At 56.7% G+C, this 22,064-nt stretch overlaps 6 protein-coding genes across 6 annotated transcripts; 3 read left to right on the top strand and 3 right to left on the bottom strand.

Annotated features, from left to right (window-relative positions):
- Positions 1 to 503: 503 nt before the first annotated feature.
- Positions 504 to 3,380, bottom strand: VTJ04DRAFT_4039 (uncharacterized protein; the record flags this gene model as incomplete). The annotated part of the gene is made up of 1 exon (XM_069362005.1): positions 504 to 3,380. The coding sequence occupies one exon, from the start codon at positions 3,378 to 3,380 to the stop codon at positions 504 to 506; it is 2,877 nt and encodes a 958-aa protein (XP_069222559.1).
- A 2,802-nt stretch (positions 3,381 to 6,182) lies between these two features.
- On the bottom strand, positions 6,183 to 7,760 carry VTJ04DRAFT_4038 (uncharacterized protein; the record flags this gene model as incomplete). The annotated part of the gene is made up of 4 exons (XM_069362004.1): positions 6,183 to 7,152; positions 7,213 to 7,495; positions 7,554 to 7,607; positions 7,670 to 7,760. The coding sequence occupies 4 exons, from the start codon at positions 7,758 to 7,760 to the stop codon at positions 6,183 to 6,185; spliced, it is 1,398 nt and encodes a 465-aa protein (XP_069222558.1).
- Positions 7,761 to 10,785: 3,025 nt separating this feature from the next.
- VTJ04DRAFT_4037 (uncharacterized protein) lies at positions 10,786 to 11,724 on the top strand (the record flags this gene model as incomplete). The annotated part of the gene is made up of 1 exon (XM_069362003.1): positions 10,786 to 11,724. The coding sequence occupies one exon, from the start codon at positions 10,786 to 10,788 to the stop codon at positions 11,722 to 11,724; it is 939 nt and encodes a 312-aa protein (XP_069222557.1).
- A 1,072-nt stretch (positions 11,725 to 12,796) lies between these two features.
- Positions 12,797 to 14,257, top strand: VTJ04DRAFT_4036 (uncharacterized protein; the record flags this gene model as incomplete). Its single annotated transcript, XM_069362002.1, has 3 exons — positions 12,797 to 13,476; positions 13,544 to 14,047; positions 14,122 to 14,257. 3 exons carry the CDS (start codon positions 12,797 to 12,799, stop codon positions 14,255 to 14,257), a joined length of 1,320 nt encoding a protein of 439 aa, XP_069222556.1.
- A 3,988-nt stretch (positions 14,258 to 18,245) lies between these two features.
- Positions 18,246 to 19,703, top strand: VTJ04DRAFT_4035 (uncharacterized protein; the record flags this gene model as incomplete). The annotated part of the gene is made up of 1 exon (XM_069362001.1): positions 18,246 to 19,703. The coding sequence occupies one exon, from the start codon at positions 18,246 to 18,248 to the stop codon at positions 19,701 to 19,703; it is 1,458 nt and encodes a 485-aa protein (XP_069222555.1).
- A 183-nt stretch (positions 19,704 to 19,886) lies between these two features.
- Positions 19,887 to 21,150, bottom strand: VTJ04DRAFT_4034 (uncharacterized protein; the record flags this gene model as incomplete). The annotated part of the gene is made up of 2 exons (XM_069362000.1): positions 19,887 to 20,097; positions 20,162 to 21,150. 2 exons carry the CDS (start codon positions 21,148 to 21,150, stop codon positions 19,887 to 19,889), a joined length of 1,200 nt encoding a protein of 399 aa, XP_069222554.1.
- Between the last annotated feature and the right edge of the window lie 914 nt (positions 21,151 to 22,064).

Raw genomic sequence — 22,064 nt, 5'->3', positions numbered from 1 at the left:
CATGTCAGTTGCTGAGATAGGCAATGCCGAATCCTTATGCGGCATTTCCCCCTGTCGATGGCAACCTGCAAGATGGATGTCCGTACATACGTTGGGTAGGTCGAAGATTCTGCGACCGGTCCAACTGCAGAACTGCTATCCGAGTCATTCCGGGACTTAACTGTGCCCAACGCTAAGGTGAAGATATCACAGCAAGTCACTGAAAGTACGATGAAACCAACTTGTAACATCAAACGAACCATCTATTTTCGCAACCTAACGATAACACTAGGAAAGATATATCTAGCTCAACAAGAGGCTTTTGGACATCAAGAGGGGTGAAGAAAAAGCAGGGCAATCTAGCAGCAACAGACAATTTGAGAAAAGGAAACAGTATCGGAGACCAGAGATAGAAAAGAAAACAAACACCTGTCACCGCCGCAACACCCCTGTTCATCACCCCCTCTTGGCACTACCACCATGACTACCACCATCACTATCGGCAACAACACCGCCTCCATCGCTTAGAGGCCACGCTCGCGCAGAACCCTGCGGAGGGTCTCAGCAAAGTTGGCGACATACTCCGGGTTGAGCATGGTGTAGTGCGCGCCCTGGACGTCGTGGAAGCGGACCTCGGTGCGAACAAAGTCCTTCCAGGCCGACAGGCGCGACTCGATCCAGTCCTTGCGGTCCTTGGCGACGTGGCTGAGCGGGTCGGCGACGAAGATATCCATGCTCTCGACGCTGCCCTCGGGCTCGTAGTCGACGGCGAGACCCTGCATGTTGCTCGCGAGGCCAACCCACAGAAGATAGTACTCCTCGCTGAGGCCGAGTTCCTCCCAGCGCGCGGCGTCCGAGTGCTGGCGCAGATACCGGATCGCCTCGAGGCGCTTGCCCTGCTTGTTGAACTCGCACAGCTGCGGCTTGTGCTTGTACGCCTCCTCCTCGGTCATGAGCCCGACGAAGTAGAAGAGGTGGATGACGCACTCATCCCAGAGGAGCTCGCGCATGCGCCACTTGATGTGCGGAGGCAGGTTCCAGCTGCCGCAGTAGGCCACCTTATCGCCCTCGGCCTCAAGCAGCTTGCCGATCTCAAACGCGACCATGCCGCCGAACGAGTAGCCGGCAATGGCGTAGGGGCCGTGCGGCTGGCGCGCCTTGATGGCCGCCTTGTAGGTGGTGAAGACCTCCTCGAGCGACTTGAACGGGGTCTCGCCGAGATCGGCGTTGAAGCCCTTGGCGCGGAACGCGTAGACCGGGCGGTCGCGGATGCGGTGGGCGAGGTTGACAAAGACGAGGACCTCGCCGACACCCGGATGGACGAGCCAGAGCGGGGTCTTGGTGCCGTTGGGCTGGAGGACCACGACGGGGTCATAGACGTGCGGCTTCTTCTCCTCGACGATGGCACCCGTCTTCTTGGCGATGCAGATGGACAGGCTGCGGACGGTGGGGTTGTTGAGCAGGTCGGTCAGCTTGATGGGATGGTTGGCCACCAGCGGCAGCTTGTTGAGCTGGTGCATGATGGCGACCAGATCCATCGAGGTGGCGCCGGTAGCGAGGAAGGAGTCGTTGACGCCGAAGTCGTCCTCGGGGGTCATCTCGAGCTGCTGGCGCACGACCTCGAGGATGGCCTCCTCGTCGGCGTTCTCGGGCTCGGAGCGGGTGTTGCGGCGGTACCTGCGGATGGCGGCGTCGTTCCAGGCCTGCTGGGGAGCGAAGGCGCCGGCCTCGAAAGCGGCCTTGAGCTTAGCACGCGACAGCTTGCCGAGCGTCGACTTGGGCATGTCCTTGGCGCGCAGCGGGAGGACCTTGGGGCGCGAGCGCGTGTGCATGGAGACGATCTTGATGATGTCGCGCTGGCACTGGTAGCGCGCCTCATCGTCGTCATCGTCGTACGAGGGCAGGTAGAGGACGACCACGGCCTCGGTGTCCATGGTGGCATCACGGCTGCCGAAGGTGCAGAAGTAGCTGGGGGTGGCGCCCGGAATCTCAGCCTGCTCGAGAGAAGCATCCAGTTCGTGAGGCAGGTACTTGACACCGTTGATGTTGATCATCTCCTTGGAGCGACCATCGAGGTGGAGGCGACCATCGCGGTCGACGTAGGCCAGATCGCCGGTGCGGAACCAGCCGTCCTCAGTGAAGGCCTCAGCCGTGGCCGTGGGGTTGTTGTAGTAGCCCTTGAAGACGACCTCGCCGCGGAGCTCGAGGCTGCCGCGCTCGCCGGGAGCGGCCTCCGAGGCACCGTCGAGGCGCATCACGCGCATCTCAACACCGGGCATGGGGCGGCCGAGGGAAGCAAACTCGCACTTGTCGGCGCGGTCCCGGCTCGGGCACTCGAGGTTGTAGATGCAGCCGGCGCAGGTCTCGGTCATGCCGAAGGACGGCTTGAAGACATCGGCCGGGGCGCCATACTTGGCGAGCAGAGGCTGCAGGGCAGTGCAGACCTCAACAACGTTGGCCTCACCACCGGTGTCGAGGAAGAGGGTCTCCAGGTTCAGGTCGGCGTCGAGGCCGTCGGTCTTGCCAGCCTCGAGCATGCGGCGCAGCTTGGCCAGGAGGAAGTTGGGGGCAAAGGTGCGCGAGACGCGGTGGCGACTGATGAGGTTGAGCAGGAAGGTCGGGTCGATGAGGATGTAGGACGACGGGACCTGGACCTGGGAGATGCCCGAAGCAATGGCGAACAGATGGCAGTGGACCAGATTGGCGACGTGGTCCATGTTGACCCAGGAGAGGAATGGGCTGCGGGGGAAGCGGAGGTTGGCAACCTCAGTCTTGCCACGGAAAGCCGCGAACAGCTGCTCGTGGGTGATGGGCACGGCCTTGGCGTTGCCGCTGCTGCCCGAGGTGAGCATCAGGGCGATGACATCGGACGGGGCGGGCTTGAAGGCGCGGCGGCCCTCGGTCGGGGTCGGCTCGGCATCAACGGTCTCAACGGTGAGGGTCTCGAGGCGGGACTCCTCATCGTCGGCGTGCTCCTCGAAGGGCTCGAGCAAAGCCTCACGGGTGAGGGTCAAAGGAGCATTGAAGGTCTTGCGGAGGTGGGCGAGGTGCTTCTTGCGATCACCAGAGTTCTGGCTGAACATAGCCGGGCTCGTGACGGCCGGGATGCCGCCGGCGAGGAGGACCGACCAGTACCAGACAATGGTGTCGACAGCATTGTCGAAGTGGACAAGAACGACGGCGCCGCGCTCAGTCACCGCCGACTTCTGGAGCTTGGCAGCGTTGATCTCGGCCGTCTTCAGAAGCTCGCGGTACGAGAGCTTTTTGGGCTTGGGATCTTCATGCTCTGCCCCCGGGGTGTAGGAGATGACGCCCTCGGTGGTGTAAGCCGCGGCGTGCCGCAGGGCATCGAGCATGTTCTCAAAGGGGTAGTCGAACTCAGGGACAGCGAGGGAACCCATGGTGACCGGTGTTGAGCGAAAGTGTGAAAGTGAACTGAAGTTGGCAATTGAGGCAAAGGCTAAAGTCAACGAAAGGAGTGTTTACAAGGGCGGTCGAAGTCGGGTAGTCAGGAACCCAGTGCGGCTTTGAGGTTCGACTCTTGGAGGTGAGTGAGGATGGTGATGGTGATGGTTCTTTCTCGTCGACAACGAGGGATGGGACGGGCCTTTTTAACTTCGAGATGTTGTGGCTATCTCCTCATCTAGGAACTCAACGATGAGACTCTATCCCGTTGAGACTTACACACCATTCGGCTACCTTGAACCATCTGAACCATGGTGGTTCACACACAGCCTCCCTAGATCTCCGACTTCTGGTCTCCGAACGGTTGCTTAGCTGCTCAACCGTCAGGATGTTCCAGGCGTAGAGTAGTATCCAGGCATTCCTATCTGACTCGAGTTCCATCTTGTCTGTATGGTGTTTACCCAGTTAGTGATTCTGTCTATGGTTCGGAGGTTTGACGTGCCCAGCCCCCAGCCTAGGCTGTTCGTTCAACGGCACGCCGAGCATCCGAGTCAGCAAAGGACATGCATAGGAATCTGAGTTGTGCTCCGACGTGCATCGAGCCTTGCACAGGCAAGATGTGAGTCGGGATAATGCACAGGGCCGTCTGACGGGTATTAGATTGGATGAGAAGGCGCAAGATGTGCAATACACAGCATCATGGCCTCAGACACCTGTCAGACTGACGCGGGCGGCTGTCGGTGTGTAGATGAGGACGTGCTGTCGAACCGCTCGTGTTACATTCCTGAACACAGTCTACAGCACGGTAGACGGTGGCAGCGCAGCTAGAGGACTTACTGACCGGAGTCCACCAAGCGCCTGGCATGCTGCAGGTCGCAGTGAAGGCCGCTTGTGGCCTCTGTTTTGACAGGCACCTACGGAGTAGTCCATACAAGGCGACAGTCGACAGCGTGCCATGCGAGCCGTGGGGCCTCCCTGCGGTGCACTCAGACGGCGAGGGACGGAAGCTGTCATTGTGGATATTGTGCGGAGCCCGAGCCATGCCGGCCGAGATCCCTCAGTTTGGGAACTCCCGTCTGAACGCACTCCGTATCCGTTTGGAGGCATCAATCTACTATACAGCGTTGCACCCAGTCCCGCAAGGTTGGTAATGGATTCTAGGCGTTAGGCTGAGCCCACGTTTGACCGGGTCTAACCTTGAGATGATCGCCGTTGCATTCGCCTCATGTCACTCGGGTCAAGGGCGGGCTGACCGCGGCCGGTGTTCCAACGGATGCTTCCTTGGCGTGCGGAGCGGACACGGGAGGTAAGGCAAACTCAAACGAGAAAACAAAAACGACGATCGCTATCCGACGACATTGTTCCGGACCATGGTTCAGCCGTCGCTTCGGAGGCTTCGGAGTCTTTTGGGTCGTTTCAGCCAAACCAAAAGACATGGTCCATTCAGAAGAGAGATTCAACTACTATAGCCGGAGACTAATTGAATTACTCAAAGAAAACAACTAATCGAGAAAGCAGAGCGAACTCTTAGGAGGTTTGGAATCTTGGTTGTATGTTACTGCGTGTTTCTGTTGCTTGACTGAGACAACTGGCCTTAGCACTGGTATCCCTCTTGGGACGGCGTTCCGGGGACTGCAGGACCACCTGTCAGGTCGAAGCGTGTAACAAAGCACGGCAAGAGCTTCGGTCAGGGGAAGCAGGACGCTGTGCTCCTTTTCGAAGCATTCTTCTTCATCCATCGAAGCTCTTTGGAAACTCCGCCCCCGGCAGGCAATCAAGGGGCGCAGCTCAACTGCTCTCCGACCCGTGCCAGGGGGATTGAACACAATGTTCGGTAGCAACAACAAAGCCAAGCCAAAGAGGTTCCTATTTGACCAGGACGAGCATTTCTCCGACCCCCGCCAAGTCAATCAAGCTTTTTCCGATCAGCCTCTGCGTAGATAGGGTTGTCAACAGTTCAACCCAACCCCCCTTGTCATCGGCGTTTTGGGGGTTGTCTGGTTCTCCCCCCGCGTTCCGTGGTTGCGTTCACCCTCCACCACGGGAAGAAAATACACCCCCCTCCTTTCTCTCCGCCCCCCCTCATCCGATTCCTAATACCTAGTGGTAACTACCTCCACGCGCGTGGTGTCGGGGTACAACATTGCAAGCGAGTGTGACAAGTCGCCGAAACGGCTTGGGTGTAACCCCAACGTCGAGCGTCTATCTACAGGTAACTCGTTGGGATGTGCGGGAATCTAAGCCAAGATCACGCCATCTTGTCAAATCCACACCAAAATAGAGTGATTACGGGCGGACTCAGTCTTGGCTACAGATCTCACGCGAAGGTTGTCTTGTAGAAATCTCGGTGGTGTTGACGCTAATGCAGGAGGGCGGGATTCGAACGCAGAGATCGACGATGCGGCCGCGAATACGGGCAGGGTAAATCGGGAGGAGCACCACAGGCGGGTGTTCCGTTGAACGGCAGTTTTGCTAATAAGATCTCAAACAAGAGACAGTTGCAAGGTCTTTGAAAATGCAACAACAGACCTGTTAGTACAGACGTTTCCAAAATCAAAACTGTGCTATTTGGTAGTGTTGAGAGCTTATAGAGAGGAATTTGTTGTATGTATGTCTGTATGTCGAGAATTTCAAAGCGTTTGCGTCTAGCAGTCTTACAAAGTGTGTAGAAAACGAGAAACCTGTGAAGCTCCTTAACACCAAAGAATTATCACCAAACTGGAAAAAGCAAATCCACCCAGATGAAGCAAACCAATCCACCCCAATCTCAGCTACCACACGCCTTTTTCTGTCTCCCATTAGTCCATGATCGCATCCACCGTCTTCCGCTGCTGCTGCTGCATCAGCACCGCCTGCTTATGGCGGGCCATGGTCTTCGCATGCTCGAGGAAATCCTCAAGCCACGCCTCATCCACGAGACGCGCGATGCGGCGGCAGGCCTCTTCCATGTCCGCCTCGCTCACAAGACTGTAGCTGGCGCGCAGCTCGCAGGCCGCGCGCATGTTGGGGAGGAACGCCATGCCCGGGATCGCCAGGATGCGCTGCTCAATCCCCTTCTTGCTGAGCAGCTCGAAGCTATCGTAGCCGGGCGGCAGAATCAGCTTGAGCCAGAAGAACATGCCAGCCGCGGGCGCTTCCCAGGTGGCGCGCCCTTGGAGGTACTTCTCGGCAGCCGCCGCAAAGGCGTCGCGCTTGGCTCGGTAAAAGTCGGCCGCCTTGGCGCAGTGCTCGAGGAAGCCAGAGTAGCCCCAGTGGCGGAAGAGCGCCAGGGCGAGGACTTGGGTGGTGGAGGAGGGTTGGAGGTTGATGTTCTCCGTGATCTTGACGACCTTTTGCACGGCCGAGACAGGGCCCGTCAGGATGCCAAGACGCATACCGGAGCTGACAATCTTACTGAGCGAGTCGAAGCGCATGACGCGGCCCGTCTCGCCGTTGACCTCCTGCTCCAGAGCCAGATAGCTGCGAGCACGCTTGGACGGGTCCTCCTCAAAATTGAGGAAGTAGTAGGCGTCGTCCTCAAAGATCATGAAATTGTACCGCTTGGCGAGACGCAGAACACGGGCCTTATTAGCTTCGGTGCAGGTCCGGCCGGTTGGGTTGGAGCCCGTTGGGACTGTGTAGAGGACTTTAGGCAGAGGACGGTCCATCGGCCAGCACTCCAGCACACGCTCCAGATCGCGTGCGTCGATGCCGTCACGGCCGGATCCCACCTCAACCAACTCCATGCCGTCGGCACGAAGGAAAGCGGAAACACCCGGATAAGCCGGACTGTCTCGAAGGTTAGCGAAACTTGAATCGGTTAATTGTAGGAATGACCCGAAAACTCACGTTTCGAGGAGGACCGCATCTCCCGGATCAGTGAACACCTGGAAGGCTTTGTGGATGAGCTCCTGGCTGCCGTTGCCAACGCAGCACATCCAGTTGCCAGACCGATCAATGCCGTGCACGGCTTGCTGGAGGCCCTCAAACCACTTCAGCAACCCTGGATGGCCCGCTGGCAGACCATACTGAAGAGCCTCGCTCAGGACGGCATCGTCAAGAACGAGCGTCTTATCGTCGTTTAGGGTGATGGAGACCTTGGCAAAAGGGAAGGTAGCCGGGTTGGGTTTTCCTGAACTTTGTCAATACAAGTGCATGATACTCAACCTTAAATAATCCAAAGAACTCACCAGCCACCAAGGAGATCATGCCCGGGATAGCCTCAAGAGGCAAGAGGCTGCGGACTACAGTCCACGTTAGCATCCACGACGCATCTCCACTAATAGTTGACGAGGATTATACGTACTAGCGCCTGGCTCCCAACGCTGGACGCGGCGTGAGAACAGGGGCTCGGGGTCGAAGACGAAACCCTCAGGCTCGCACGACATAGAACCCATGATGGCGGTATTGAGGTATGAATGAAGCAAGTGAGACGAAGCGAGAGATTTGATGGGTACCTGCGTCGGTCCGCAAGATGGAGACGTGGAGAGCTTGCGCGTCCCTTTCGTGGTTTCTAAGTGATTCGGGAAGGAGAGAAGAGGCGAGACAGGGGAGAAACAGAATCAAGAGTGGAGAGTTCAGAGGGGGTGTTTGAGATGAAAAGAAAAAGAATCAGAGTCGACGGCGAGTGACCGGAGCCTTTATTCTGAAAGACTCACCGAAGCTCCAGGGAACCCTGCAACCATATCACGACTTGGACGAGATATTATCCTCGGTCAATGTACAAAGAAGTACTATATATGCTCATAGCTTTGTGCTTCCAACATCCGGATGTTCGGGTCCGGGTGATGGACTGGATTATCGAACCAGGCACGAGGTGTATGAACGGTATCCCGATGATGTGATGGTGCCTTGACCAGCGCTACCCTGACACCAGCTAGCTGCGCCTCGCCCCGTTTCTCAGCCCATGTGATGGACTCATTGTCGAGTCGTTAGGACTTGGACGTAGTATTGCCAAGGTGATCAAGACATGAGAGGACAAAACGCCATACAACGGTTATCATCCGGGATCCCTGAGTGCTTCTGGAAGCCGTCGATCACATCCACATCCATGCATGCTTATGGTCTTGCAGGATCAAGTTTCTGGATTGTGTGGTCACATTCCGGGTGGAGGGGGTTGAGAATCAAGATGGTGACAGAGAGGGAAATGACTGGATTGGTGGTGAGGGTCGAAACGACGAGTCATGGACGCGGCGGATGACTGGCTAGCTCCAGGAAGGTGCTCTTGAATCAACGGGTTGACGCCATCTCCACCATGAAGGCAGAACACGGAGATTGGATACCCGGTGCATGGATGCTCGTAAACAAAGAAATGCGAGGACGTTGAACCAGGTGGCCAAGGCGGCGCTTACTCCGGGATGGAGCCGCAAGCAACGGCGGCAACGGCTTGATGGTGTACGACCAGGAAGAGTACAGTTGATGAAGGATAAACGGTGGTTCGGTGAGGATTCTAGGTTGGAACCGGAGGCTTGTCCAGCGGAGCCCACGACGGGAAGCAAAATGGAGACGATTCTCAAGATAGATAGGAGACAACGGCAACCGCCGAGATGGGATGAAGAGGTGGCGGCACGGATAGCACGGGAGAGTGGGGTACGTAGGGCTAGTGTGAAGCGGCTCGGCGTGAATGACTCGGGGACAGGCTGTGTCGAGGTAATACATTGGGATGAATGCCTATTGTGAACGAGCATTGCGGGGAGTAATTCACACGGAATGAGGGCGGGATCAAGGAACCCAGGAATAATGAATAGCCAAGCTAATTTCGTTGAGGCTGGTCTGTTGTCCTCCGAATGGCAGTGCCATGAGGATCAGACTGAATCCATCAAGACCATTTTTGCACTGACATTTTCCACATTGGTGCTGGGATTGAACCTGAAACAAGAGGTCCGATGACATATGACTAGCCTCAGCGCTGTAGGATCTGGCTGTGTTGTAGTTCTGTGCAACTAATAGAAGACCTATTACCAAGCCAGCGGATCCCGAGCAGGCCCGACGGGTGCGAGCCCAAAGTTCCGGGCTTGGTCGTGGCCAAGTTGAGCAAATAATTTTCCACTTTTGGAACCTCGTGGCTAAGGTATGACAACGGGACAAGGACATTGCTGTGTGTGACATGGCCATTATGGTGTCAACACCATTGCCTGAAAACGGGATACGAGTAATGCGACCTGCGGGACTTCCTGAGCAGGTAAATCGACCAACAACAAACACCTCTTGAAGGAAAGCCGCCGAGAATAGAATGGCTGTACAAGGCAAGGCAGAACACAACTGTGAAGGCAGCTAGCGAGTACTCCGTAGAATACACTAAAGTACGGGCACACAACATCTGCCGCTTCTGGCATGTTGCTCAGGGGAACAAGCCAGGAGACCAAGCCACTTCGCCTGAGGAAAACTCCGATTGGAGCGTCAATGGAGCTTGACTGAGGTAAACTCGGCGATCTCTGGCAATTTAGGTGTGGCTACTGCCGCCATCAGCCCATCCCAAGCCATGGCGGCATCTCTCGTCTGCCGTGTCCCCCATCTTGCTTCCAGAGGACGGAGATCTGCGGATGAAGTCGAGTTTAACGCTAAGCAGTCGCCACAGTACGGTGCTAAGACAAACATGAACAAGCTCGATCGGGTCACGGTCTTGGCGCCCGAGATGGAGGGGGGTGAGTCCAAGGAGAGTGGGGTAGACGGGTGTGAGCTGAAGAACAATTTGGTTTCACCCCTGTCAGACAACAAACGGCGACAAGGATGTTCTGTGGAGAAAGACCAGGGGTTGACGTTCGCTCTGCCAGGCACGCCATTGACACTTCCACGTTTTCCCCTCTCTCGGCTTGGGGCCGAGCTGGAGTCTGCCCCGCCTTCAGGAAGCTTTCCGCAGCAGTCAAGCAGTCAGACAAACAAAACGTGTTGATGGATTCGGCTTATGAAAGGATCGAATGGCTTCCGTGAGTGAGACGGAGAGTTAACGCGGAGAGACTCCAGGCGTTTGGCGCTGCGTTGCGGATCCAGCCATGTTGTAGCCAGTGAGGACACGGCACACGCGCGGAACATGTCTGCAATATAACCCAGAACAGGCAGAGGCTGGACTGCTGGTTTCATTCCACTTTTGTTCTCCGTTCACATCTTCGTCATCCCAGCTTCACAACTTCCTCTTACTTCCCTCTGTGCTTCGTCACCCATCCCCCCAATTCGTCAGCTCTACGCAATTCCTGCTTTCCATCATCCTCTTCCTCCCTGCATTCAACGCCCATTAAAGCCCGGTCGACTTGCGGCACCCCCAAGATGCATCGTTTCTTGGCTACAACCTTTTCTCAGACTCTGCGCACAGCATCTCGACCCATCATCAACACCACGACATCGAGCACAACTTTCACAATTCGCTCATCCGTCTTTCACAATCAGCAAGCCAAGGCTTCGTTCCACACCTCCAAAGCTCTCAACATGAAGGCCGCTCGTGTCACCGAATGGGGTTCTGCTCCCAAGTACGGCGACTATCCCGACCTCCCCGAGCCGTCCCCTTCCCAGGTTCGGGTTAAGGTCGTGGCCGTTGCCGTCCCTAACGTCGTGCGCGGTCGCGCGCTGGGTGTGCACTCGTCGGCCCGCGGCGCGCCGCTGCCGTTCGATCCTACCGTTGACGGCATCGTCAAAGATGAGGCCACCGGCAAGCTGTACTACGTCTTCCCCAATGCGGCTCAGCTGTTTGCCGAGTACGCCAATGTTGAGCGCCACTTCCTGGTGCCACTGGCTCCAGAGGCTGATCCCGTCTCTGTCGCCACTCTCGTCAACCCCGTCGGCAGCAGCTGGATGGCCCTGCGCGCCCGCGCCCTGCCCGGGAGCGTCGAGGGAGCTACCGTCCTGGTCATCGGTGCCACCAGCACCAGCGGTCGCTTGGCCATCCCGGTGGCTCGCACACTGGGAGCTGCCCGCATCATCGGCATGTCCCGCAACCTGGAGACGCTGCAGGCCGTCGACGGGCTGGACGAGCGGATCGTGCTGCAGGAGCCGTTCTCCCTTCCCGAGTCGGTCGGCCCTATCGATATTATCCTTGACTTTGTGGGCGGCAAGACGGCTGTGGGCGTCCTCGTTTCTGCCCAGCCGAACCCGGGAAAGAACCTGCAGTACATCCACGTCGGTGACCTGGCGGGCGAGGACACGCTCCCCATCCCTGCCCGTCTCCTCAACGCCCGGCCCGTCCTCATCACCGGGTCCGGCATGGGCGCTTGGGGCAAGCACGAAATCAAGCGCGAGATTGGAGACCTCCTCGCGGCCATTGCTAAGTTCCCGCGTCCGGAAGGTATCTTCACGGCCCGCCTGAGCGAGATTGAATCGGTTTGGGACACCGAGGAGGCCAAGAAGCAGCGGTTCGTGCTGCTGCCATAGAGGGATTTACAGACATGGAGGGAGGGTTTGATGGCATCTTGATAATCTGAGGGCGTTGCTCTAGAGAACAGGCATCGGGATACTACGGTCACGGTTTCACTGCGTGTGTTTTTACTACTACCAGGAAATGACTGTCTGTTATGTTGAGATTGACACATTTGATGACACAATTGAGAATAAAAAAACCGGGTTTCATCTTGCTTTTCGTGGGCCACATCCCGTGAGGCTTTGCGATGCATTCCTTGCCCGTTGACCGAGAAGAACTGAGTGGTCGCATTGATGTCTCAACTCAGATCCAACAACATCTAATTCACCGAACTGTTGGTTCCCTCGTATCTGACGTTGTCGAGAGACTAGGCCGCTTAGTCAGCGGTGTAACAGGGGTCTTTTCCTCAATCCGATGACTAAGCGGGTCCGGTCGCCGATCCCGCTGATTCAGCGGATCAGATCTCCGATCAAAGCAGGGGTGATTCTGGTTGAGCTTCAACCTCGAAGCGATTAGAGTTGCCAGCTGTCTGCCAGTGCTACACCTGGCAACGACCCTTTCCCCTGACAACATCAATAGACAACAAAGGCATGAGTAAGAGGCCCAAGACGAAGAAGTCGCCGAGCTGGTCACCACTGTAGATTCTTGTGCTCACGCACCTTCTCATCTGAGCATACATCTCCACCGCACATCTCCAGCATATCTCTTCAACTTGTGCACTCGTTATGCTCGGAGGGCAGAAGGTCAACAGCCTCGCCGCTGACAGAGAGGACATGGATGGTTTTAGTGTTGGTGAAGCATGTCACCGTGGACAAAGAAGCCCTCCGTGTAGCTGAGAAGCTGCAATCAAAGCCGTGAGCTGGTATGGTCTTGAGGCACTTGGTCGGTCAGAGGAGGCAGATCAGATGGCTACTTATACGGTAGACAAGCTGCTTGAGAGGTAGCTCGCAATTGCGTGTGTTTTGAAGCCATCACCATCAACAATACCAACTTGATCCTCCCATCAAAACCTCGCACAAGCCCGGTCCCATTTGTCACCTCGTACGATTCCTCGTCATCTGAGTTTTGAATCCCAAAATCGCAAATATGGCCACTGCCTCCCCCGTCCTGCACCCGACTCAGCACGCTGTGTCGGTCGCTCCCACGCTCACTGCCCAGCAGTTCTGGACCAAATGGCTCAGCGACATCCTCGGGCCGTTGATGGCTCACTCGGGGTCCTACACCCCTGAGGAGATGGCCGTCCACCTCAAGTTCCTCGAGGATCACGTGGCTCCGACCCTCGGCCCCCTGCCCTCCGAGCCCCGTAATACCTACACCCAGACCTATGTCGACTCGCCCTTCGAGCCCAGCCTCAACCTGACCTCGTCGGGCAAGGTCAAGGTCCGCTACGGCATCGAGGTGGTCAAGCCCTATGGCTGCGAGAAGACAGATGACCCGTTCGGCGAGAAGCGCGCTCGTGAGGTTCTCCCCGCCCTCGCCCGCGCCTGCGGCGCCGACCTGCAGTGGATCAACACCGCTATGGATGCGTTCTTCCTGACCAAGGAGGAGACGGAGGCCATGCGTGGCAAGCTTCCGACCTTCATGCCCAGCGCTCTACTGGCGTTTGACCTGGACGGCGACAAGACCATGATGAAGATCTACATCATCGGCATGCGCAAGGCTATTGCCTCGGGTCTTCCGTCCACGAATGATTTCATCCTCCGCGCTCTGCGCAAGCTGCAGCCTCTTGGCGAGCAGCTGGCCCCTGGCCTCGACACCGTGGCTGAGTACGTCCCGTTCCCTTCCTGCATATCTTGCACGCGTTCATCCAAAAGACTAACACAACTCCCCAAGGTACCTCGCCACCACCAAGCATCACGTCATGCTCATCTTCGTGGGCATCGACTGTGTCGACCCGACCGTTCACAAGAATGCGCGCGTCAAGGTCTACCTGCACACTAGCAGCAACGCGTTCGAGGTGGTGCGCGACGTCATGACGCTGGGCGGGCGCCTGACGGACGAGACCTCGCTCAAGCGCGTCGAGATGCTGCGCGACCTGTGGCCGCTGCTGCGCAACGAGAAGCCCGGCGAGGGCCCAGACCCTATCGCCGAGCCCGAGGCCTACGATGCCTGGCACAAGACGGACCGTCTCACCGGCACTCCCTTGTCGGGTCTGCAGTACAACGTCGAGATCTGCCCCAACAAGCCTGGGCTTGAGACCAAGTGCTACGTGCCGCTGTTCCAGCACACGCGCAGCGCCCAGGAATCTGAGACGGCTATGGAGCGCGTGCTGGATCGCCTCGGCCATGAGTGGGGAAGCCAGACGGCCAAGTATAGGAACTGCGTTGCCGCCGCGTTGTATGTGTTCCTCCCATTGATCCAAGGATCAATAATGTTAAGTGTGATGCTAACCTGCGCTTCTACTATTACAGCGGCAAGCACCGTGTCTCGCCCACCTTCGTCTCCTTCTCGTACTCCAAGAGCAAGGGCGCCTATATGTCGTCCTACCTTCCGGGCGTGCTTGCGGCCGGTCACGAGATTGAGGCGGGTGACTGGGAATACAAATAGATTCCGACCCAAATCCTGGGACGGAAGGGGCTGCTGGACCGGAACATGCGGACTGCGATAATACCAAGGTTAAAGGGCTAGGACAACACAGGCGTTATGACTTTTGTGCGTATCATGATAAAGGTTTCAGATAGGTTTCCATATGCAAGACAGGTCACAGAGACGGCTAAGCACCGGGGAGATTGCTTCGCGTGGCTTCGATATTCGTGGAGAGCGGGAAAGAAGGGGTTATGCTACACTTCGAGATAAGCTTCTTGTGCCAGTTCATTTATTCTCATTAACTATGATTCTCATTATGCATACTGCGTCATAATGGTCCTCATATATCGGTGATTGCGTGTCCCGCATGGCGCTCACAGATCGTCCCGGCGTCTGGGTCCGCGAGGGATTGGGGGAGTAGACTGTAAAGGAGGGGCGGGAGATGTGCCAACCTCCATCTCTTTCATAATTCTCCAACATCGCGGATCGGATCAGCTGCTCTTATGTCGATTCTAGTGCAATGTCATGTCATTCGATTCAAGGACCAGTTCTGACACGACAACATGTCCAAGCTTCATCCACAAGTCCTGGATTTTGGACGATCAGTACAGTAAAGAACGTTTTGTTCATGTGCCTGCCGGTCACCAAGCGCCGGCCTCGTGAATCCGGGAGCACAATGCTGTGAGGGGGTGTGTTCCGTGCAGTTATACACAAGCATGTACACCGGCACATCCCCATGTTATGGACATCCCGCAGCCGGCATACACCGGACTCGGGGATATTGCCCTGCCACGGGATATAACCACCGCTTGCGTCGCCTGGATCTTGGAAACGGACCACAACAGGAAGTTGGGTGATATCTCCTCTTATTTACCCCGCGGGTCACAAGATCATAACTACGAGGACAGAGGTAGAATTTCCTGGAACCGCGTGGCTTCGCCTCAGCCGCGTACGCAGCTCGTGGGTCCGTGACGCAAGCGGTGGACGTAGATATAGTTTCAGGCGGGCTTGGTATTATGCCCGGCGGCATAATGTGAGGGGTAGTCGTGACCGTATTGAGGTCTACTCCCATCTATAATTACCCCACAGCTCCGCGCCTCTCCCCAACCACCGGCCCAATTGAAGACACAGCGAAGTCCTGTATACCTACAGACTTATTGTCGATGACAACAGCCGCAGACGACGACAACAGACAACGATGAACTACAACACTCATCAAGACATCGAACGATACACGGGGTAGTGACGGAAGGCCTAGTGTCTAATGACGATTAGTGGAGGACGGTAATGGAGACAGGCGATGGAGACGAGCGAGGGTATGAATTAGGGATGGTGTTCGATCGACGACGAGGGATACCGAGACTCGACGTCCGACGGCCGATACCACAATACCGATGCATGACGAACGATGTCACCGCTCGACGTGAATACACGATATTGACGTTCGAGAACCGGCATTCAAACCCAGCATGTGTGGACCGATATACGAGAGACTGATTGTTCTTATTGAGGGAAACGACATCTTGGAGAGACGGTAGGCATGATGATTGGCAACGACGATCGATATCGACCGGTGAATCTTCGAGGCATTTCGACTCTGCGATGGAAGGCTTACAAAACAACGGGAGGACCGGCGGTCGGTAGGCAAGGGTAGGGTCACCTCAATGGGGCTAGGGGATTTGTGGAGGGTTGGACAAACGGAGAGGAGAAGGACAAAAGATGCTGGTTGTGGGAGCAGTTGAGCCGGGCTATGAGGCGATGAGTGTTTGGGAAACACCTTGACCTAGCCGAGGCAAACGATGCGATGGCGGATGTCACTGGCCAACGGCGAAGACGATAACATCGGCCTCATTCGGTTTTCGGGAGATTGACATGTTTTCTGAGACCTTTTCTACCACAGTCGCCTTAGTCCATCAACAGAAGAAGTCTCGCCAACGAACATTGGTTCAACATTAACCCCATCAACCAAGACATGGGAGGGGTACTTAGGTATTGATTGGATGTGGCCCACCGACCGGACCTCGAGTGGATAGACGTCAACTTCAATCGGGCGCAGGTTGAGATCGCAGTCTCGGACAATTCAGCCAGTAACCGCAGAATCCACAAATGGCATCCACCGATATCGACGAGGAAGTATTCGCCAAGTGGACACCAGGTGTTCACTGTCCCATATCATTCACCATATCACAGCAAGCGACTCATTGACAACCAGCAAGGGACATGGGCTGCCAAAATATCTAACATATCCGAACATCTACCAACCTCCGAGATGATGGCAACTCTTGTCTTCTCACTTCTGACGACAAAGGCGACACCCGTCCGGTGACAAGCTCTCCCACCCTGTGACCTCAAGAACGGTCTCCGCCCCAAACACCTCGCACCCCCCTCGTATATCCCGCTACGGTTAGACAGCTCCCGTGATCAACTTAGCGTTCAAACCCTTCTGCCAGCCTACACTGAGATGACGGCCGAACAACATTAACAACGCAGCATGTTGAACAGTGCAATGGCGTCCCGATCTCTGACTAAGCGAGACATTTGAGCGCATGGCTGGCGACAAGAGACTCCGGTCCATCACATGACGTGTCATGGAGCCAATAGGAACAGTTCCGACACTGAAAGTCAGGTAACTATGGGCTTGCTGAAGGACGACCTCTGTAACAGTGACACCGACAATTGGTGGTGCTGGGGACAGGAATACGAAGGTCAACCGCGACATTTGAAATACCGTCCTTATAACTGTGAGTACTGCTCGCGTGAACCTTGCCGCGAGCGTTGGGTTTGTTAGCGTTGCGATGCAGCCCCTCGGTAGCTCAACGTCAACATTACCCCTGAATCAGCAGGACAACGTAAACATTTTTACCCCCATCCCACCTCATCGCGTTGTACCACGAACTTCACAGCAAGTTTCTACCTACACCCACCACCTATCACGCCTCGAGGGGCAATTCATCCCACCCCATCCGAATCCCTCAATTTCCCCAGCAAGTAGGATAGGTAGACAGCAAGGTCCTCACACCAACCAACACTCATCAACGACATCCCCTGCTCGCGAGTCAGCCCATCCCCATCGCCTTGTCTCAGCCTCAGCCCTATGCGTCAACGGCCCGCGTATTAATCGCCGATCTGGACGATCGGCAATTGAGATCGGGGACCCACCGCCACTCCAGCCCTATCTTCATTCCATCTCCACTGGCATCCACCTGTGTCAGATGGGTGGCTAGGTGTCATGGATGCTCTTGTCGGGTAGGTTTCGGGGGGCGTTTCTACTTGGTTTTGAGGTGACGTGTTGCTTCGTAGAGTTTCCTCGCGTGTCTTTACATGGTATTATTGGTTTCTGATATCGGGGCCCTGTGGTAAACTGTCTCCACTCGCTTGATGATGAGTGGGAGATCGGGAGAGGGTGGGAAGATGCCGCCACCTTCGATCTGCTGAAACATGATCAACCATGGGTGAAAATGAAGATTTCTGGCTGTGCTTGATCCCTCGATACTGTGCGTGCTTGTCCACTCATGAGAAGTAATCCTCCAGACTGGGCCCGTGGAAGGATCCAGTATGTTGGGTTTTGTTTCGCCTCCCGGATGACGGCTGTTGATGGACGGATGAACGGAGCAGGACTAGATGTCCACTAGGCGAGGAAATAAAGGCAGGCAGCATCTCAATGTCCCAGCTTGCTGTTTTCTTTCTGTGAAGTTGTGTGTTGGAATGGTGAAGTTGGCTGGTCTGCTTCCTTCTTTTCTCACTCTCTCATCGACGGAAGTTGGACTTTAACCTCGTTCGTTCTCAGACCCTGGTGGTCACTCTTTGCTGCTGGTCAGTCTCTCGTTTTGCTTCTATTCTTTGGCTGTGCCATCTATCTATCTTGGGCCTCATCAGTCTTTTGGTCCCTGGTTGATCATCTCCTCAGGGGCTCGTTTATTTTGTCCTATTATCTATCACCTCATCATCATCATCAACTGATAATAACCACATCCCTTCTGGTCGAACGCTGTCTCTTTGACCAACCACCATGACACCTCCATCTCGACCCTCCTCCCCTCCCGTCTGGGACAAAACGGCTGACGACATGGCTGACGGCGACGACCGAACCGTTGTCGCCTCCGGCCCGGCCTCTCTCCGCTGCACACCGGCCCCATCCTGCCGTCAGTCCATCGACAGCGATCTCGACCGCCACGTCCAAGACATCGAAAAGGCCCTGCCCATCCACACCATCCCCTCGCTGCGCCTCAACACTCCCAAATCCCCGAAGAAGGAGAACATCACCAACCTCTCGTCCTTCCCTAAGTCTTCGCACAACGACAACCACCACCCAGCCTCTCCTAAACAACCCTCAACCCCCTGCCCACCCCTCCCCCTCCGTCCCCGCCTCGCCCACTTCACCTGGGCATGGTACACCCTCTCCATGTCGACGGGCGGCCTCGCCCTCCTCATCGCGGCGCAACCCCACACCTTCCCCGGCCTGCGCCAAATCGGCACCGTCATCTACGCTTTCAACTGCCTCCTCTTCCTGTGCATCACCTTCGCCCTGATCGCGCGCTTCACCTTACACAAAGGCACCTTCCTCGCCTCGATCCGACACCCGCGCGAGGGGTGGTTCGCGCCGACCTTCTTCCTCGCCCTGGCGACCGTGGTGACGGGGACGTATCGGTTCTGCGTGGTCGATCCTGCGCAGCAGATGGGGCTGGTGAGGGTGTTGCGCGGGGTGTTCTGGGCGTACGTGGCCGTGACCACCGCGCTGGCGGTCGGGCAGTATACCTTTGTCTTTTCCGACCGGCGGCGATTCGGGTTGGAGACCATGATGCCGACGTGGATCTTGCCCGTGTTTCCGGTCATGTTGTCGGGCACGATGGCGACGGTGGTCGGGACGCCGGTGCCGAGTCAAACAGTGGATACCCAGGCTGTTGCTATCGCCGCGGCAGGGTTGACCTGCCAGGGCTTGGGCGCGGCCGTGGCGCTGATGATGTACGCGCACATGGTCGGGAGGCTGATGCAAGCGGGCCTGCCGCACCGAGAGCATCGCACGGGCTTGTTCATGTGTGTCGGGCCGCCGTCATTCACGGCGTTGGCGTTTGTGGGCCTGGCCAAGGCGGTGCCGGCGACGTTGGACTCGGATATGGACGGGTTCGCTGACGCCGTGGTGCTGAAGACGATGGGCATGGTGGGCGCGGGGTTCCTGTGGGCGTTGAGTTTCTGGTGGTTTGGCATCGCTGCGCTGGCCGTGGCCAAGAATCCTCCCAAGGACTTCCATCTCGGCTGGTGGGCTGCTGTGTTCCCAAACACGGGCTTCACCCTGGCCACCATTGCGTTGGGGGAGGCGTTCCGGAACGAGGCCATCCTGTGGTTCTCGACGGTCATGTCGGTGGCATTGCTGACGACGTACCTGTTTGTTCTGTACCATCATGTCCGGGCCGTCATTGTTCAAGACATCATGTACCCAGGACGGGACGAAGATGTGGAGGATCACTGAGCCGGATTTATTGTCAGGGAATTAATCAGCTAGAAGTTCATCCTTTTACATACATGACTTGATCTATCAGGTGTGAAGCACCGGCAACATTTCGAAAGGCAGGAAGCCTGGAGATGAATAAGACATTAAGACTTGGTCACGAGCTGTGACGTCCGGTTTCGCTGGGCAGACGTCCGTGGTAGTTTAAACATCACTGTAGGCAAACATGGCAGGCTCTTCATCCTTCCACACAAGCCACGCCCATACAGCAGAAGGTGTGTAACTGGCCAGGGCCGAATACGACCTCCCATAGTCGGCTCGCTCAAACACGCCGGCTTGTTCCAGTTTGAGCCTTGCGACGTTGTCGGGCGTCGCCACGGCCAAGAACTGCTCGCGACGCTCTCGATCCAGGGCTCTGTGAAGCCTTTGTCAGATGAACTCTTCAAATATTCAAGCAAATTGTGAATCAGAACACCTACAATGCATTTCCGAAGATGCCATGGCACAAACTTGGCTCCTTGGTGAGCAGTCCGCGCTCAGCAATGCAGTTCCTCCCCCGGGCAACGGCAGCGTCGATGCGGTCGTGAAGGCCTGGGAAGTAGGGGCGCAGGGCCAAAAGCGAGAGTATCATTCCCGGGGCACCGTGGCAGAACTGTACGAGCTCCCTCTCGCTGCCGGCGGTCACACTGGGCGCGGATTCCTCCGAGCTAGGCCAATTGCCATCAAGGCGCTGCATGTCGAGGAGACGCTCAAGGATGGGCTTCACGCGAGGAGCTAGCTCGGGGGAGGTGAGGACCAACTGGGTGATGATGCCGGCGTCACCGTGGACGGCGCCAAGATAGCGGCGATCGTGCCAGCGCCAGCGGGGACCTCGAGAAAGGATGGCGTTGGATAACTCGGCGATCGCGGGGTCGACGATGTTGGTGTTGCCGCCGGATTGCCTGAGACGGGCGCGAACCAAGCGGAGGAGGTACAGTGCTCCGGCACGGCCATAGAGAATCTCATCCGGGTAGTTGTCATCGCCGCTGCTGCTCCCAGTGCTGCCCCTGCGGTCGTCGGGACAGGAAAACAGGCCCAGCTGCTCGATGTAGCTGACCAAACGACGGATTTCCTTGACATCACCGGTCACTGAGGCTCGCACGGCGGTGTAAGAAAGGGCCTCATCTCCTAGACCGCAGCCCCGAGAGCCGAGGCGTAGGTTGTGGCCGCGCGAGCCCTCGGCCAGGTAGCGGACAGCCCATTCCTTAGCGGAGCGGCCGGCCACGGTGAGTTCCGGACGGCGGGATGCTACGTGGAGAAGAAGGTGGGCGATAGCGGTCGGGCCGCTCCACAGACCGTGCAAGTTGTCATGGGGGTATCGAGTGCGAGGGGGGTAGTTGGTGACAATGTCCTGGAGGGCAGCCTTGAGATAGGCGTCTGTGTCGCCAATGCTGGCAGGACGAGGGATGTCCGGGGGGAGGTAACGCATGGTGGAGGCGTTGGTGTCCCGGTTGTGGAGGCCGGGAATGGACGGTGGGGAATTTTAGAAATAAAAATAGAGGAGAGTGTGGTTATCAGTCGAATCCGTGAGGCACGCTAGACTTGAGTGAGGGTTGAAATGTATGATGTTGATGGCTGGAGGTGGAGGTTCCAGGTTTCCTGTTGTCGATCGTTGTCGGTTGGACATATCAGCCCACTTTCACCTGTCTTCAGCTGCGTCATGGTCTTTCCATGAGTCTCCATTTCCTTGTAATTCTGTACACTACGAACGCCGGCCTGTCCCTTCCGTGTCCGTCTGTACAGTGTAAGGCGAGTGGCCTTACTGAGTGCGGGGCATCCATATGGAAAAGGGCAGGATCGACGCGGGCCGAAAGGCAGCCAGATGCGGGGAGGCAAGTGGAAGCTGCAATTTTGCTTGACGATGTCTTCCAACACGATCAGGGTTAGGGAAACCCCATGGAACCAGTCCAATTCGATTTGCAGAGGTAAAGGTTAAGAGGGAGTTCACATTGATGTCATTTGCCTGGGCTCAATGGAGTCTCCCCGTCGAAGCCCGACCCGAGAGCTCTGATTTCGTCGACGTCTTGCATGACATCATGGCTTGACTGTGGCCTGCTAAAACCGCACTAGCAATAGCATGTAACCCTAACCCTACCTTTAGTCTTGCTGTTTCCCCTGGCCCATGTTTGTTTCCCCTGGTTCAACAACGGCGGCTTATCCACATTGGGACATGGCTCCGATGTCCAAGAGCGTCTTCCAACCTCGATGACCATGGGCCATCGCGCTTCTCCAGGTTCCATGACTTCTACGGGCCTTCGCTCGCCTTCTCCGCATTCCCCGCCGCCAAGCACGCCGTCGAGATGAGATCCAAACATTGTGCCCTTGTTCATCCGATGTTTACGT

The sequence above is a fragment of the Mycothermus thermophilus genome (assembly GCF_041956435.1).
Source record: "Mycothermus thermophilus strain CBS 625.91 unplaced genomic scaffold VTJ04scaffold_2, whole genome shotgun sequence".
Classification (NCBI taxonomy): Eukaryota; Fungi; Ascomycota; class Sordariomycetes; order Sordariales; family Chaetomiaceae; genus Mycothermus; species Mycothermus thermophilus.
This window is presented reverse-complemented; position numbering and strand designations above follow the sequence as displayed.